The sequence below is a fragment of the Mesoplodon mirus genome (assembly GCF_964341445.2).
Source record: "Mesoplodon mirus genome assembly, chromosome: 15".
NCBI classification, from domain to species: Eukaryota; Metazoa; Chordata; class Mammalia; order Artiodactyla; family Ziphiidae; genus Mesoplodon; species Mesoplodon mirus.
In genome coordinates this window covers 30,175,670-30,191,639 of record NC_138991.1, presented here as the reverse complement: position 1 = coordinate 30,191,639, position 15,970 = coordinate 30,175,670, and the positions used below count along the sequence as shown (strand labels likewise).

Genomic DNA, 15,970 nt, shown 5'->3' with positions numbered 1-15,970 from the left:
CCTTCCTGTGCCTGCCTTCTGTTCTCTGAGGGCAGTGATTTCCTGTCCCCCTTGTGCTACGCCCCACCCCTTAAGTGAAAGAGCCCTGTGGGCCCAGAGTGGGTCTCAACTCGTGGGTAGCTGGGCCCTGAAGTGGCCACTGCTTGGTAGATTGATGATACCACCAGGGGTTAGGTCTTGTGCATTAGGACAGCCTGACTTCTAACTCTGGCCTTAGACTGACCCCCAAACCTATCCTCACAGTGTTCTCCAATCCTGTCCAAACCCAACCACAAACCCAGGCTTCAGATTCTCACCAAATGTAGCCACATAGTCACTCTCAATCCTGCCTATGGACTCACCCCTAAACCTGTCCTCTATATGACTCCCAACCCTGCCCACAGACTGACCCCAAGTTCTGTGGACCAAGGCCAAGCTTGCCTCCCAACCCTGACCAAGATACCATGGCCTTTGGTGCCATCAGCCTTTGGTGCCAGGCTGGAATTGAGTCCATGTTGTTAGATCTTCTGATATTTCAAAAGAGGAACAAGAAGAAGCAGAGGAGAAGGAAGAGGAAGAATAAGAATTTTTTAAAGCCCCATGTGGACTAAACGAAATACATCTACAGCTTACTCTGGGTGCACTGTCTGCCACTTTTAGAGCTTGAGGAATAGAATAGACATGTGAATACAACTGTGGGGGAGGCATACGGGGGCACATGGAATGGTGGGTTGGGTAATAAGAAAGCATCTGGCAAGAGTGGATGGGCTGGGACCAGAATGTAGAAATCTCCCAATGACCATGCTGGAGGACAGCATCTCAAACGTCAGAGTGTGCACGCATCACCCAAAATGATGCTAAAAAGTTTGAGGCTCTTCTGGAGACAGTCCCAGAGCACAGAGCGCTTTGGAGCAGGGGAGGATTCAATGGTAACAACAGCTCATGAAGATTAATTTGCCGACAGTGTGTTCACCAGAGACCAGAAGATAGGTTAGGGGCCACAGGGATCCAGCAGAGGGTAGGAGCCTTGGGGGCTCCCCAAAGGCAGTGACCCCGCTCTTTCTGAAAGGAAGCTGGCCTTAAGCCGCCCATACCATCTCTCTCCTAGTTACGTTGGAAGGGACCGTTCCCCGCGGGTACTTTAGGGACCCTGTTCCAGCCAGCGAAATCGGGAGGGGGTGTTGTTCAAGGACCTGCAGGCGCAGCAGCGGCTAGAACCCTTAAAGATCCGAGGGCTACGTTTCTGCTCCCAGACTCTGTGCAGGCGCCCACATCCCACCCCGGGGCGCTGAACTAGGCACATCCCCCTGCCACTGCGACCGCCTCCGTGGAGATCGATAGCAGAGGCTGCGGTCCCCGGCGGCTCCTGCACAGGTTCTCCCAACCCCCACCCCGCGGGCCTTCTTTGTTCTGATTCTTATCCGGGCCGGCAGGGCACCCAGGACGCGTCTCAGTTCCTCACGGGAGCGCTTCCTCCGAGGCAGGGGGATGGGACGGAAGGGGAAGATGCCGAAACCCGGGGATCGCAAAGCGGGAAGAATGGAGGGTTCCTCCGCTCCCGGACAGGACCTAGCGATGCCCATATCGACTGCCAATGCGGGCTTGGAAGCCTCGGAAGGAAGGCGACTTTCAGGTGCCCCACCTAGCTCTGAGCCCCACCTTACGGCCGCTCAAGGGGACAGAGCCCAGGGGACGCCCCTTCCAAGTTGGGCGGAGACAGGAGGTGCAAACCCCCAAGCTGAACGTGGACACGCGTAGGGCCTATTAAAGGCGCTTCTATCTTCTCTCGCTTCTGCGGTATCCTGCCGCCTGGCCACAGAGAACCTGCCCTGGCTGACTTCATCGCGAGAACTTGCCGGGCCCCGGAGCGTGGGCTCGCACGGCGCAGCCGCAGGGGCTCCTGCAGGTGACGCAGAGGCGCAACGCCCGTTGGCGGTTCTTTGGGGCCCGCTTATTGGTCCGAAGTGCCCTCGCCCCACCCCTTCGGTCGACCAATGGGCGGAGGCGGGGGTGTGCCCTTGAGGCGAGCGGTAGCGGCGCGGGGCTGTCTCCGGTTCTGCGCTGAGACCGCGCTGCTGCCGCCACCGCCACGGCTGCCGCTGCCGCCACCGCCGCCGCCGCAGCTGCCGCCGCCGCTGCCGCGGTCGTCCCTGCCCGTCCTGGCTTCGGGGTGCTCCCCGTACGGTGAGACTGCTCTTCCTTCCGCCACCTCCCGGTTCCGCCCCGCTCGCGGAGATCCCCTTCCAGCGGAGCCGCTGTTCTGGGTAGTCGGTGCCTGCGACCCCATCCGGCTGGGGCTGGAGGGTTCCGCTGTCGGGCCCGGGACGGGGAGGGCTCCCTGGCATCTGAGCTGGGGAGATGTCAGGCCCCAGGGCCGCAGGTGACCTTTAGGTGGTAGAGCTGGAGTGCTTTCCGCGGGGCTCTGTCGGGGGCACGTGTGACACTGTGAGGGCAGGGGCCTAATGGGGTCAGCGCCATCAGCAACTCCGCGCCCCGCCCTCCATTGTCATCGCCTCAATGTGTGACCTTGGACGAGTAGCCTCTGAACCTCTCGTGGCTCGGCACCTTCAAGGAGGAGGGCTGTGATGTCGGGGAGTACGGGCTCCCGAGACTACAGCGTCAGCAGAGATGAGGGTGGAGACGGCACAGGATTATGAGGGACAGAGCCGACGCCTCGCAGCCCGGGAGGAGTGTGATGGGGGGGCGTCCAGACTCCTCTGTCCCCTTAGAAGATGAGGATGGGGTGGGGATGGGGGCGCCACACCCACGGGGATGGAGGCGGGAGAGGGTACAGATTCCTATACCCAGGCCCCTGATGTCTCTGGGAGCTTGGCCACCACCTCCCCTTTGTCACAGAGCAGGAAAGGTTCGTTTAGGTTCTGGACCAGTGTTCCTGTTAGTGAGCAGGAACCCTGGTGGACTGAGAAGGGTGGGCTTGGGTTGCCTTTCCTCTTGAACCTTGGCCTTGGCAAGTGTGGGTAGGGCGTTTCTCTGCTCAGGGAGCTGAAGAAGGCCAGAGGCAGCTGTCACCCGCTGGACCTGGCCTGGCCTCTACTAATTGGGGCCTGGATGGGGCAGGCAGTCTGGAGGCTAGAGGGGTCTGAGCAGCCTCTAGCTGGGGGCCTGAGAGGTTGTGGGGAGGAGATGCTGGGGAGAGGAGGGCAGCACTTCTTGGGGAGAAAGGAGGGTGTGAGATGGTGGAGGTCCCTTCCTCAGTTCACCCCTGCTCCACCCATTCTTTTTTTAAAATTTATTTATTTGTTTGTTTGTTTGTTTGTTTATGGCTGCCTTGGGTCTTCGTTGCTGTGCACGGGCTTTCTCTAGTTGCGGTGAGTGGGGGCTACTCTGTCATTGCGGTGTGCGGGCTTCTCATTGCCATGGCTTCTCTTGTTGCAGAGCACCGGCTCTAGGCATGTGGGCTTCAGTAGTTGTGGCATGCGGGCTCAGTAGTTGTGGCTCACCGGCTCTAGAGCGCAGGCTCGGTAGTTGTGGCGCACGGGCTTAATTGCTCTGCGGCATGTGGGATCTTCCCCGACCAGGGCTCAAACCTGTGTCCCTGCAGGCGGATTCTGAACCACTGGGCCACTAGGGAAGCCCTCCACCCGTTTTTAAGAGAGGGAACACCTATACTCATCCTTGCAACTTTGGCCTGCTGGAGGGAGGAGAAAATGGAGTCATATCCAGTCTGAGTTGATGTAAAACTGTCACAACCACTCCAGACCTCCAGCCTTGCCTTTCCAGGCCTTGTTCTAGGTTTGTGGGCCCAGTCCTATGTCAGGTCCTGGAGTCAGCAGGTTACTGTGACCTCAGTGGGTGCTCTTTTTACATGCTTGAGCTTTGATGAGAGGCTTCTGCGGGACTGAGTGCTTAAGCCAGGACTGAGTCCTAGGCTGGGGTGGGGAGGGTGGAAGATTGTAGAGTCCCTGGCTCAAAGTCCTTGAACACGTTGAGAATGGGGATTAGGAATGAATGAGAAACGAGGCCCCAAGAAAGCATGCTCCTAGCCACAAAGCAGAGGACAAGCTGGTGCTGGTCCTACGATGCCTGGGGTTTGGGGACTGCAGAGACGTGCTGTGGGGATGCAGCTGTGAGGTAGAGGGCAAGAGGGTGGCAGGTTCTGGAGCTCCACTTTGCCGTGGACAGAAGACTGTCTTTGACCCTCCCTTCAGCCTTGGGCCCCAGTGTGGCACAGCCTGGAGTAGCAGCTAGTACTCTGTGTGCAGGGCAGGAATCTAAGGGGCTGAGAACTCTGGGTTCCTGTGTAACTGTCCATCTGTCCATTTGCCCAGCTGCCATTTCCCTGTTCTGCTCCTTGTGCCAGAGGCGCCACTGGGCCTGGCTGAGCCCTGCCCTGGGTAGGATAACCTCGAAGCAGCCTTTCTCTCTAAAACTGAGAGGGATCTGAGCTGGGAGCTCTGCTTCCCAGAGAGAAGTTTCCGCCAATTTCTCTGAGATTAACTGAGAGCTGAAGGAGTCCCCGAAGGCCCTTGTTCCAGCTTCCCAGCCCTCCCCATCCTGTAACTCTCTGTGGTACCACCCCTGACCTGTTGACAGCCCATCTAAAGGTGGGGGTGTCTTTTTTTTGCTTAAGTGGGATGTATATTCTTCACATCTTCTTTATGAGTCCTTCTGGTTGTAGGGCATAGTGGGCTCCCAGCAGTCTGCTCTCTGGCAATCCCTGGAGACCTGGTGGGGAGGGGAAGGCAGGATGAAGGAAGGGAGAGGGAGGCCCCTCAGCCCTTGAGCTGTTTTTCTTTTTTTTTATATATAATTTATTTTTGGCTGCGCTGGGTCTTCGTTGCTGCACGCGAGCTTTCTCTAGTTGCGGCAAGTGGGGGCTACTCTTGAGGTGCACAGGCTTCTCAGCGCGGTGGCTTCTCTTGTTGCGGAACCCGGGCTTCAGGCGCACGGGCTTCGGGAGTTGTGGCTCGCGGGCTCTAGAGCGGAGGCTCAGTAGTTGTGGTGCAGGGGCTTAGTTGCTCCACGGCATGTGGGATCTTCCCGGACCAGGGCTTGAACCCGTGTCCCCTGCGTTGAAAGGTAGATTCTTAACCATTGCTCCACCAGGGAAGTCCCTTGAGCTGTTTTCTGAGAAGACTGAAGTCCCTGTGGCCCACCCTGAGGGCCATTCCTGACTGTTCCAGAATTGGCCTGAAGTGCCTCTTTGATGCTGAAATTGCTGTTGCTTCAGAAACCAGTCCTTTGAGGGATTTTTTTTTTCTTTCTTTTTTTTTTTTTTTTTTGCGGTACACGGGCCTCTCACTGTTGTGGCCTCTCCTGTTGCGGAGTACAGGCTACGGACGCGCAGGCTCAGCGGCCATGGCTCACGGGCCCAGCCGTTCCGCGGCATGTGGGATCTTCCCGGACCGGGGCACGAACCCACGTCCCCTGCATCGGCAGGTGGACTCTCAACCACTGAGCCACCAGGGAAGCCCCCTTTGGGGGATTTGTTCTGCAAAGGTGGGGGTGGAGTGGGGAGCATTGTCACAGAGCTTCAGGCACCAGCTGCACCAAACCCACTAAGGAAGAGGCCACTGATTATTTCTGTGTTGCAGATGAGGAAACTGAGGCACAGAGACACGGAGTGACTTTGCCATGCAGCCTGAATTTAAATCATGGTCTTGACCATGTCCCTGCTGCCTCTTGGGGGCTGTGCCACTTGGGCCGTGGTCAAGACTTGGCTGGCACAGGAGGAGGCCTGGGGTTTCAAGGGGGCCTAGTGGTTCCCTATGGACACAGCTGCCACAAGAGGAGGCCCAATGCCATCTCCTCCCGATTCTGATGAAGAATTGTCTGTGGATGAGAGTCTGGCTCACAGGGGACAGCAGAGAGGCTCACAGAGAGGCTTTCTGCTGGGAGAGGAGCTTTTTCCAGCCTTCTCTGGGCCCCTGAAGTGGCCTCCTTGCTCTGCGTTCTCATTGCCCAAGGGTTACAAGGCAGTGCCTGAGTGCTTGCTCTGTCCTGAGCTCTGGGCAGTGCAAGAGACGCAGGTCCTGCCCTCAGTGGACCTTCCATTTCAAGGTTGAGGGGGGCAGGTAACAGCTGATTGTGGCCAGGCTAGAAGATGCCCATCGGGGGGCCCCACTCTGAGATGGGGGGAAGGGAGTGCCCTCCAGGGCAGGGGTTGGCTTAAAGAATGAGGTGGGGCGTTCCTCTTCTGAGAGCCTCTGGGCCCTGGTGCCACAATGCCTAGAGGGCCCAGCTGAGGCCCATGCTTGGGCTCCACTTAGTTTGGTCATTCATTCATTTAACAAATATAAACTGAATACAGCTGCTCCCTGCCAGGTGCTGGGCTGGGTGCTGGGAACACAGCGTTTGGCAAAAACACAGTCACTGCCCTTGTAAGGTGGGGGACATAGATATCAAATGATCTCAGAAGTGAGAAAGGGGATCCTTTTTGAAGATTTTCAGGCCTATCCTGGGATGGACGGTGGTGGGATGGGGTTGTGCTACCTTGAAAAACATCCTCTGGAGCTGAGACCCAGGCTGGGGTGTGGATGGGGGGCAGGATTGTTCCAGGCAGAGGGGATGGCCTGGGTTAAAGCAGGCAGGCCGGCAGGCAACAGGCAATGAACTGGGGAGGAAGACAGGGACCGGACCCTGTGTGTACTGGGGTTTTATGAAGTGAAGAGAGTTTTATGAAGAGCCCCAGGAGCCTTTGCTTACCAGCCACTGTTTAAGAGTTTCATCCAGGCCTCCCAGGAAATGTCCTGGGAAATGGGGGCCTCTTGTCATTTCCCCTGGCTGCAGAGGTGTGGCTGGAGCAGCCTCTGCCCAAGGTAGGAGGAGGGTCCCCTTGCTCTTGGCCCCTTGCTCTTGGCCATGTTTCACATGCTCTGAGTCCACAGCTTCAGGGGGTGGCTGGAGTGGGTAGGGTAGGGCAGGCCTCTCTCCAGGGGCCAGGCTCTCTGGGACAGCTAGGCATTCCAGGGCTCAGGGGCTGCCCTTCTGGGAGTGACCTCAGAGTACTCACCTGGGGTGTTTCTGCCCTGGCCGCTCCTGCATTCCTGAGACCCAAGCCTTGCCTTTCCCTGTACCTTCTGAGGCCTCGTATGTGGGCTCCTGGTACCCAGGCTGTTTGCCCTGCCCTTGAGGCCAGGCTTGGGCCTAGGTGGACTTCTCTTGCATTGGGAAGTGGGGAGGGAGGTGAAGCCTGCTCTCAGGGCAGCTCGGCACCTGGGGGGCCTCGAGGTTATGCCCTCCACAGGCCCAACTCTGAGGCCACCCCGAGTTGGCTAGTCTCTTCATTCCCTGGACTAGTCAACGTCGTTCTCTTATCTCTACTTTAGTGTGTATCTCTGACAAATATGGACATACTTCTCTACGTAATCCAATTCCATTATCGCACCTAACTGATCAGCTCTTATTTCTTAATGTCATCTAAGATCCAGTCCCACTCATTCACATTTCCCAATTATCCCCTAAATGTCTCTTTTTTAGAGATAGTTAGAAATCCCCTACCCCACTTATTTTTCTTCTTGAAACTGACGTGGTGGAAAAAACGAGGTCAGTTTTCCCATTCTTGGTCTCCTTGTGTGTTAATTTAGAACAGCAGTTGGCAAACTTTTTCTGTGAAGGGCCAGATAGTAAATATTATAGACTTTGCAGGCTATGTGGCCTCTGTAGCAACTACTCAAAGTAGTTTTGCTTTAGTGCAAAAGCAGTTTTAGGGAATTCCCTGGCGGTCCAGTGGTTAGGACCCAGCACTTTCACTGCCAGGCCCAGGTTCAATCCCTGCTCTGGGAACTAAGATCCCACAAGCCGCATGGCAAGGCAAAACAAACAAACAAACAAATAAAAAAAAACAGAAGCAATTTTAGACAACACGTGAACAAATGAGCACGGTTGTGTGCCAGTAAAACTTTACAAAAAACAGTGGCGGCCCCCACAGGCTGTAGTTGGCCCATCCCCTATCTAGAACAATCTCCCTCCTTTATTTTCCTTCTTACAGTTTGGAAAAAAATTAGGTCAGTTGTCCTGTAGAATATCCTGCCTTCTGGGTTTGTCTCCTTGCTTTCTCGTGGAGTCATTTGTTCTGCTGGCCTCTGTGTTTTTGGTGAACTGATGTTGGAGTTCTAGGGGCGTGTTAGATGCAGGTTAGACATTTGGGGCGGGGCTGCCCTGTTAGCACTGCTGTGACTTGGCCCTGCCTCCCATCAGGAGGCATCAGTGTGTCCAGTTGTCCCACTCTGAGTGAGAGGAGATTGACTAATGCAAGACTGGCTGATGTCACGTCCCTCCATTGCAAACTCGTTCCCTTTACCCTAGGTCATCTGTCAGTGGCACTTGCGCATATGTGAGCATCCATTTCAACCTTTGCCTTACTGGTTCAGCACCCACTGATTAGTGTTGCTCCTAGCATTTGTGTTTTGGGGGTTGCAGCATTATTTAGCAGTTGGTCATTCCTTTGTTAAAGAAGAGCTGTCCTTTAACCACCAGGGCAAGTTGGTTATAGGAAAGGCCAAGAGAGAGGCTGAATTAGCTCTCTATATTGCCAGTTTTCAGTAGAGAGTTAGGGCATTGCTACTGTCAGTAGTGACAAATGAGGATTTGGGTTTGTTTGTTTTGCTTTCTCCCCTTTTTTGTAATCTCTGTGAATGCTCTGATTTTATGTAATTCCATCTGTTTCCATCAGTTGTACTTATTATTCTTTTTGATGCTGAGATGGTCTCAGCCCAGTCTTTCAGAGGCCTGGCTGCTCACACAGGCTTCCTGGAGGCACCTCCCACAGTCTCTGCCCTGAGGCAGCCCTTGCGGAGCTGAGCTGGGAGGCCAGCCAGATAGTAATCAAGCCAGAGTCTGAATGGTGGGGTTTCGATGGACGGCAACCCCTTCATGGGTATCTGTTCTGTATATGGCCCTGACCGATCACTTGGAGGGAAAGCTCTGAGGACATGTTTTATTATGTGAGTCCCCATATTTGCCCCCCTCCAAGCATACTGTTAACTCTGACCTGGATCCACTTGTGCAACGTGAATACTGTGGTCTCTGGATGTAGGATGGTACAGCCTGTGTGTCTGGGATGGGCCAACCCTTGGGTCACCAGCACCAGAACCGACCCCTGGAAAGTGCCAGTGAAGTCCCCTTCCTTTGCTGGTTGCCTCTTCCCATCAGCCTCAGGTGGGCTGGGCACAAGAGGCTTGTGCTGGTGCTTTGGCACCCAGAAGCTGCAGCTCAGTACATGCTGGCCAGGCTCTGGGTCAGTAGTGTGTCAGGCAAGGGTGAGGGCTCTTGGTGAATGTGGGGAGTGGATGGAGGAGTGGGGGGGCAGCAGCCCCCTCTGCTAGGGGGTGCAGGTACCACTTGGGCTACTGAGAGCAGCCGGGGTTTGGGTCCTTCCTAAAGGGAACTCTCTGCTCTCCCCTAGCCACAGGCCCATTGGTGACCCTGACCCCTGCCCTCCCCACTCCCCATGCATCAGGCTCCTGCTGGTGTCCCTGGAGCATGGGAAGCTGCTGAGCTTGACCGGTGGTGTCTGGCAGGAGCTGCGTGTCTCACCCTGTGGCAGGGAGGGCGTCCATGGCTGCAGCCAACAAGGGTGAGTGCCTGCCTGGTCTGGCGGGGTTTGTAGCATCTTCCAGCGGGCCCTGGTGGGAAGGGGCATTGCTGCATGTGGGGCCTGCATTGGCTGTGAGTGTGTGTGTGTGTCTGTCTGAATGTGAGGTACTAATTACATTACACCAGTGTTTGTTCTGGGGACACCCAAGCCAAACCCGGGGACCCCTGCTGGCTCCATGGTGTGCTGGTCTTTGGAGGTGTGTGCCTTCATGGCCCCATGTTCCAGCCTCCCTGTTCCACTGTGGGGGTTGGGGAGCACAGGGGGCTTTGGGTGAGCATTGAGGCTGCTGAGGTGGGTAGGGCCACAGCAGGTTGTGGAAAGGAATTTGGGTTTCATTCAGAGTCCAGAAGTGCTCATAGAAGGTTTTAGGCAAGAGAGGCCTGGTAGGATATATGAGGGTCAAGTCTGGGGGGCTCAGCGGGGAATGTGAAAATGCCAGGCTGGCCCCCTGGCCCTCCACTGAGTGTGCAAGAACCCAGGCAGGGGCTGGCCCAGGCGCTCCCACCAAAAGGACTCTGGGTAGGGCTCTTGGGAGCCCTAGGGGCTGTGGGGGTCAGAGAGGATTGGGGTCATGCTCTTGGCAAGATGGGCCTCTTTCAGCCTTAGCCTCCCCCGGTGCAGGCCCTCAGCCCAGTTCCCACGCTCTGCCTGCCTTAACCCCCTGACTTCCTGGCCTTGGAGAACATGACCCAGCTGGAGACAGCTGCGGGCCATGTGAGGGGTTAAGCAGAGGAGGGAAAGGCGTCTCTGGGAGGGGTCCTGGAGGCTCCCCTGGGTTCTTCCTTCTTACCGGCCAGTGATCAGTGATGAGGTTTAGAGGCAGCTGCGGCCCCTCCTAGGAGGGCTGAGTGTGGTTTTTGACCCTGTTTGTTTCTCCCACTCCCAGGCAGGTCCCATAGAGCCCATTCCTGTCTCTGCCCTTCTCCCCTCTCAAGTTGGGTCAGCAGGAGGGGCAGGCAGGGGGCCTCAGGTACTGACAGACCTGGAAGAGGAGGTCCCAGAGATGGGGAGCTTGGCACTGTGTAGGAGAGCATGGGGCAGGGTATCCTGAGGACTGGGGCTGAGTCCTGCACTGCTTGGTGTTTGGAGTCGGGAGGACTGTCTCTTCCCTGTCAGCCCCATTCTCTCTAAGTGAAGGGTCATATTAGCTAATCCCTGAATCCCCCCCCAAACCCTCTCTCAGGATGAGTATTTTCTGTGGGAGGACTGAGCAGGTAGGGGCAGGTGGGAGCCTCAAGCCTTATGATCACCACTGTCCAGTAGGATGTGGCCTAGCCCAGCAGTGGCTGCTGGATGATGTGAAGGGCAGTCGCAGAGGGCAGGCAGGTGACACGGTGGAGCAGTTTACTGGGATAGGTGAAGGCAACAGCACCGGTAGCCCTCTCCCACTCTCTTCGTAGGCAATAAGCCCAGAGTCCGGAGTATCCGCTTTGCGACAGGCCATGATGCAGAAGGCTCCCAGAGCCACGTCCACTTTGATGAGAAGCTGCATGACTCTGTGGTCATGGTCACCCAAGAGAGCGACAGCAGCTTTCTGGTCAAGGTATGTGTGCATCTCCCCACGCCCCCCATCATCAACCTTATTCCCTCTGTCTTCTCCCTGGCCCTGCCTGGCTTCCTGGGCCTGTTCCATTTCCTCTAAGTTGGCTCCATAGGCACATCTTTGTCCTTCCCTGGGCTTTGGTTTCCCCATCTGTAAAATGGGAAGTGTGAGACTGTGGTAAGATGAGTGCACTTAGGACAGGGGTCCCCAACCCTCAGGCCACGGACCATTACTGGTCCATGGCCTGTTAGGAACCAGGCCACACAGCAGGAGGTGAGCAGCAGGCGAGTGAGCAAAGCTTCATCTGTATTTATAGCCACTCCCCATTGCTCGCATTACTGCCTGAGCTCCACCTCCTGTCAGATCAGTGGCGGCATTAGATGCTCATAGGAGTGGGAACCCTACTGTGAACTGCGCATGCGAGGGATCTAGGTTGCGCGTTCCTTGTGAGAATCTGATGCCTGATGATCTGAGGTGCAGCTGAGGTAGTGATGCTACTGCTGCGGAGCGGCTGCAAATACAGATGATCATAGCAGGGAGGTGTGACTGCACAGAGACCATAATAAATCAGTTGCTTGCAGACTCATATTAAAACCCTATCAGTAAGTGGCAAGTGAAAACAAGCTCAGGGCTCCCACTGATTCTGCATTATGGTGAGTTGTATAATTATTTCATTATATATTACAATGTAATAATAATAGAAATAAAGGGTACAAAAAATGTAATGCACTTGAATCATCCCAAAACCATACCCACCCCACCCCCACCCCCTGGTCCGTGGAAAAATTGTCTTCCACAAAACCAGCCCCTGGTGCCAAAAAGGTTGGGGACCACTGACTTAGGATGTTACTTGAATGGGAGTGGAGCTGTTGTTATCATTGGCATCACCCCAACCATTGCAATTGGAAGGCAGGTGTCAAGGCTGTGGTGTCACAGGCCTGGGTTCAGGTCCAGGCCTGCTATTCTGGCTCTGACCTTGGGCAGGTCACCTCAGTTTCCCTCCTCTGAAGTAGAGACAATTTATACCCCAAAGAGTTGGAAATGGAAGGATGTATATATGTCACTCAGGTGTGAGGCTAATTATGCTGATAACAAGGTGTGACTTTATTTACTCTTCTTTGCCAAACCTCTGGCTGACTTAGGCTCTTTGCAGTAGTATTTATCACCCCCATGTTTTTCCCCTCTCCTCTTCTCTGAGTGGCCACATCTCATACACTCTTGGCTCCTCTGCTGCTGGGACACACACAGTTGGATCCCACATCCACTTTGGAGGGGCAGGAGGAAGTCTCTGGAGGGGATGGATTGGAGAGAAACAGGGACTGAGGCCCTCAGGTTGGACAATAAATCAGGGCTTCAGAGTAGAGCCCTGGAGGGCATGGCAGTGAGGATGCGGGATGGTGTCTGGTTTATTGAGATCACCCTGAGGAGGGGTCCAGAGTCATACCTGTTTGCCCAACTCTAAAACCCTTGCTCTTCCTCCAAGAGCTGACAACTTCCCCAAGGGAATAAACATAATTAACCCAAACTTTCAAAAATAGCTCCCTGCCTCCCATTGCAAAATCCATTCATGTAATTAGAGAAAATCTGGAAGATAGAGAAAACTATAAAGAAATTTAAAAGTACCCACAATCATACTGTCCAGAAATAACTACGGTTAATATTTTGATGTGTGTTATTCCAGTTTCTTTTTTAGCTTTGTTTCCAAAAATGAAAAACTGCTATCACAGTGTACGCACTGTGTTTTGCTTGCTTCTGTTGTGAACCATCTCCTGGTGGTTTCCACGAGATTTTACAACTGCCTGGTATTCCACTATATGTATCATCATTGATTTAACTGGTTCCCTATTCCTGGTGTTACGGTTTTGTACTGTTATAAATAGGGCAGTGATGAGTATTTTTTTTTGCACATCTCTGAGTATTTCCCCTGGAAAATTCTGCAAGTGATACAGCTGGATCACAGGGTCACCATTGGCAGGTACAGCCAGAAAGCCCTCTTGAGAGGTGTGCCCTCTACCAGCAGAGTGTGGGGGCCACAGGGACTGAACTTTATCATGCAGTGACATCATCTGATCTCATTGAAAGGCTAATTGCTTCCCCAAAGGACAGGGCCATCCATTTCCTGAAACTGAACAGGAGAGTGTGTGCCCATGTGAGCTATGGATACAGCATGCACCCCTGCACCTCCTGGACTGGCACTCCAGTCAGCCTACCTGCCCAACAGCCACCCTGGCCTGTGACCCTTCACATGACTGGAGTTTCCAAGGATGGCCAAGCTCTGTGTATGAACAACAGAAATTGCTCGGGCTGTGAATCAGGGCTGTTGGACACAGTGAGCCTTTGAGAGGGCAGGCAGGAATCCATGTTCATGTGCCAGCAGGGTGGACCGGAGCCCAGGTTCCATGGCTGCTGCCAGTCTTGTGGGCCAGCTTTGGACTGACACAGCTGGTCTAGTGTCTGTTTTTCTAACTCTAGCCCATCCTCCATCTTGTGCTATCTGTGTTGCCTGGTGGCCCCACCATGACTAGAGGACCAGAGTCCCTGGGCTATTGGCTCTGGCCACATGCTGGTAGTGGTGGGAGCAGGTGGATGGCCTGTGTCGTGAGGCTTTGAGCCTCCCCTGTGGGCAGTGGCTGGTGCTTTGCTGTGTGCCACGTGTGGCAGCAGTAGCCAAGAGGTCCAGGGAGGACTATACCCTGACCACACTGTGGCCTTCAGCCAGTCATTTCCTAGCTTCCATTTCATCATCTATAAAATGACCACCGAGGAACTTCAGGGCTCATGAGACAGATGCTGAGGAGTGTGTGGGCCAAGCTGTAGGGATGGGGTCCTTGGAGAAAGGGCCTGGAGCTACCCAGCCAGGGGTGTGGACCAACTAGAGTGATGGAGGGAGTCAGGCTCCCCTGGGATTGTCAAGGAAGCAAGTGTAGGGCCCCACAGGATCATCAGTGGCACAACCTGGGTGGGCCGTGGGGGAGACTGTAAGTGAAGGTGCCTCCTTCCTCCACCCCTCCTGCTGCAGGCTGGCTTCCTGAAGATCCTGCACAGGTATGAGATTACCTTCACTCTGCCCCCAGTGCGCAGGCTGAGCAAGGAGGTCCGAGAGGCACCTGTCCCCAGCCTGCACCTCAAGCTCCTCAGCGTCATGCCCATCCCAGAAGGTGCGTACCCTGCTTGGGGTGCTGGAAGCCTGCCCTCCTCCAGCAGGGCCTGGGTGTGAGAGCATGGGGTACTTCCTTCCCCCATCTAGGGCTGATGGGCAGCTCAGCAACCAGGGGACATGATGCCTCCTTATGGTCTTGCACTGTGGCACCTTGGCAGGTCCCATTCCCCAGGCCTCACTCCCTGGACAGAAGTCCACGGGCTCACACAGTTGGCCTATGTCTGCTCATCACCTGGTAGTTACCTTAATGGGACAGTGGGAGCCACTGAGGAACTGGCTCTGGGCCTCTAGCCCTCCCTCTGCCTGTACCTCAGGAAAAAGCTACTGGAACCTCAGGGACTCTGGGCAGCTACCTCCCAGCACCCGCCAGACCGGGCCTTGGGCTTGAGGCTGCTTCTCTATACCCTGCCAGCTTCAGTGCCCCCCCTTCTCCCAAAGGCTAGGGTATCAGTTTCACCGTGTACTGAAGCCCCAGCTTCAGTTTCATTTCCCCCTACCTCCACCTAATGACCTCACCCTTAAGTGCATTGAGCAAGCCCCCTCAGGCCTCTTGCCACCAGATCTGCTCAAGCCCTGCCCTGCCCTCCTTTCCCCTCCCCATCACCCTCTCTCCCTGCCTGCCTTTTTGGGGAATCCCACCTCTTGGAAGCCTGAGTTTGACCTCTGGCCTGCAGGCCGAGGCATGTAGAGCTCAATGAAGAATGGGAAGTTCCTGAGGCCCGTGCGCCCAGCCCTGGGGGGTAGGGTCCTGGGCCATCCTTGCTCCTCTGGAGGTCTTGGTGGTGGGTGGGGGCCAGTGAGTGCTGGGGGGTGGGGGCGGGAGGCCGCAGAGGTGCTGATCGCCCGGGCAGGTTACAGCATCAAGTGTGAGTACTCAGCGCACAAGGAGGGCGTCCTCAAGGAGGAGATGCTGATAGCCTGCGAAGGTGGCACCGGCACCTACGTGCGCGTGATGGTGCAGGCGCGCGTCATGGGTGAGAGCTCGAGGCCCGGGTCTGGCTGGAGGAGGGAGGCACCAACTTGGCTGCAAGGAGTTTCCACCCTCCTTGAGTCTGAAAAAGGGATCCTTGTCCCGGCCCATCCCCAGCCTCCTTGGTGGGTACCTTTCTCCCCATCCCCTAGCAGAGCCGGGAGGGAAGGTAGAGGAGTCCCCTTGGAGTAGGTGGGGCCAGGGTCCAGCCTGACATACTGACTTGTCACCTGCCTTGCAGACCGACACCACGGCACACCCATGCTGCTAGATGGTGTCAAGTGCGTGGGTGCTGAGCTAGAATACGACTCAGAGCACAGTGACTGGCACGGCTTCGACTGAGGCCCTCGCCCCCACCTGCCTCGTGGCCTCTCAGCCTTAAACCCCACCTCGTCTCCCCAAATGCTGCGTGATGGTGTAGCTTCCTCACCCTTCCAAGGGATGGGCATGGAGGTGGAGGGTCCAAGGGCCTCCAAGCTGGAGCGTCGCCCACACCTCTCACCTCATTTGTGCCACCTCCCTGCCTCTCCAGCATCCTCCTCTCCCACTTTCTCCTCTCTGTGTGCCTCAGTCTCCTGCTGGAAGAAATGGGCTGAGCCCCCAAGGAGGCTCTCTGAGGAGGGATGGAGAGGGCCTGGGGTGGGTTCTACCCACCCCCCTACCCCAAGCCATAGGGGCTCTAGCCAGGGCCTGGGAGAGGAGGGAGCTGGCTCTGTGGTGTAGCTGCCCCCATTACTGCTGCTGTTGTCTTGCTTTAGC

General features: G+C 55.7%; 1 protein-coding gene across 5 annotated transcripts; it reads left to right on the top strand.

Annotated features, from left to right (window-relative positions):
- Positions 1 to 1,999: 1,999 nt before the first annotated feature.
- On the top strand, positions 2,000 to 15,882 carry ADISSP (adipose secreted signaling protein). Of its 5 annotated transcripts, none has more exons than XM_082645584.1 (6): positions 2,028 to 2,163; positions 9,401 to 9,517; positions 10,939 to 11,081; positions 14,101 to 14,239; positions 15,093 to 15,215; positions 15,453 to 15,882. In XM_082645584.1, exons 2-6 carry the CDS (start codon positions 9,499 to 9,501, stop codon positions 15,551 to 15,553), a joined length of 525 nt encoding a protein of 174 aa, XP_082501710.1. In that variant the 5' UTR covers positions 2,028 to 2,163; positions 9,401 to 9,498; the 3' UTR covers positions 15,554 to 15,882. The 5 variants fall into 5 exon arrangements, with proteins under 5 accessions (XP_082501712.1, XP_082501710.1, XP_082501709.1 ...); XM_082645583.1 differs by having other exon boundaries at positions 2,050 to 2,163; positions 9,347 to 9,517; XM_082645587.1 differs by having other exon boundaries at positions 2,064 to 2,163; positions 9,462 to 9,517.
- Positions 15,883 to 15,970: the final 88 nt, after the last annotated feature.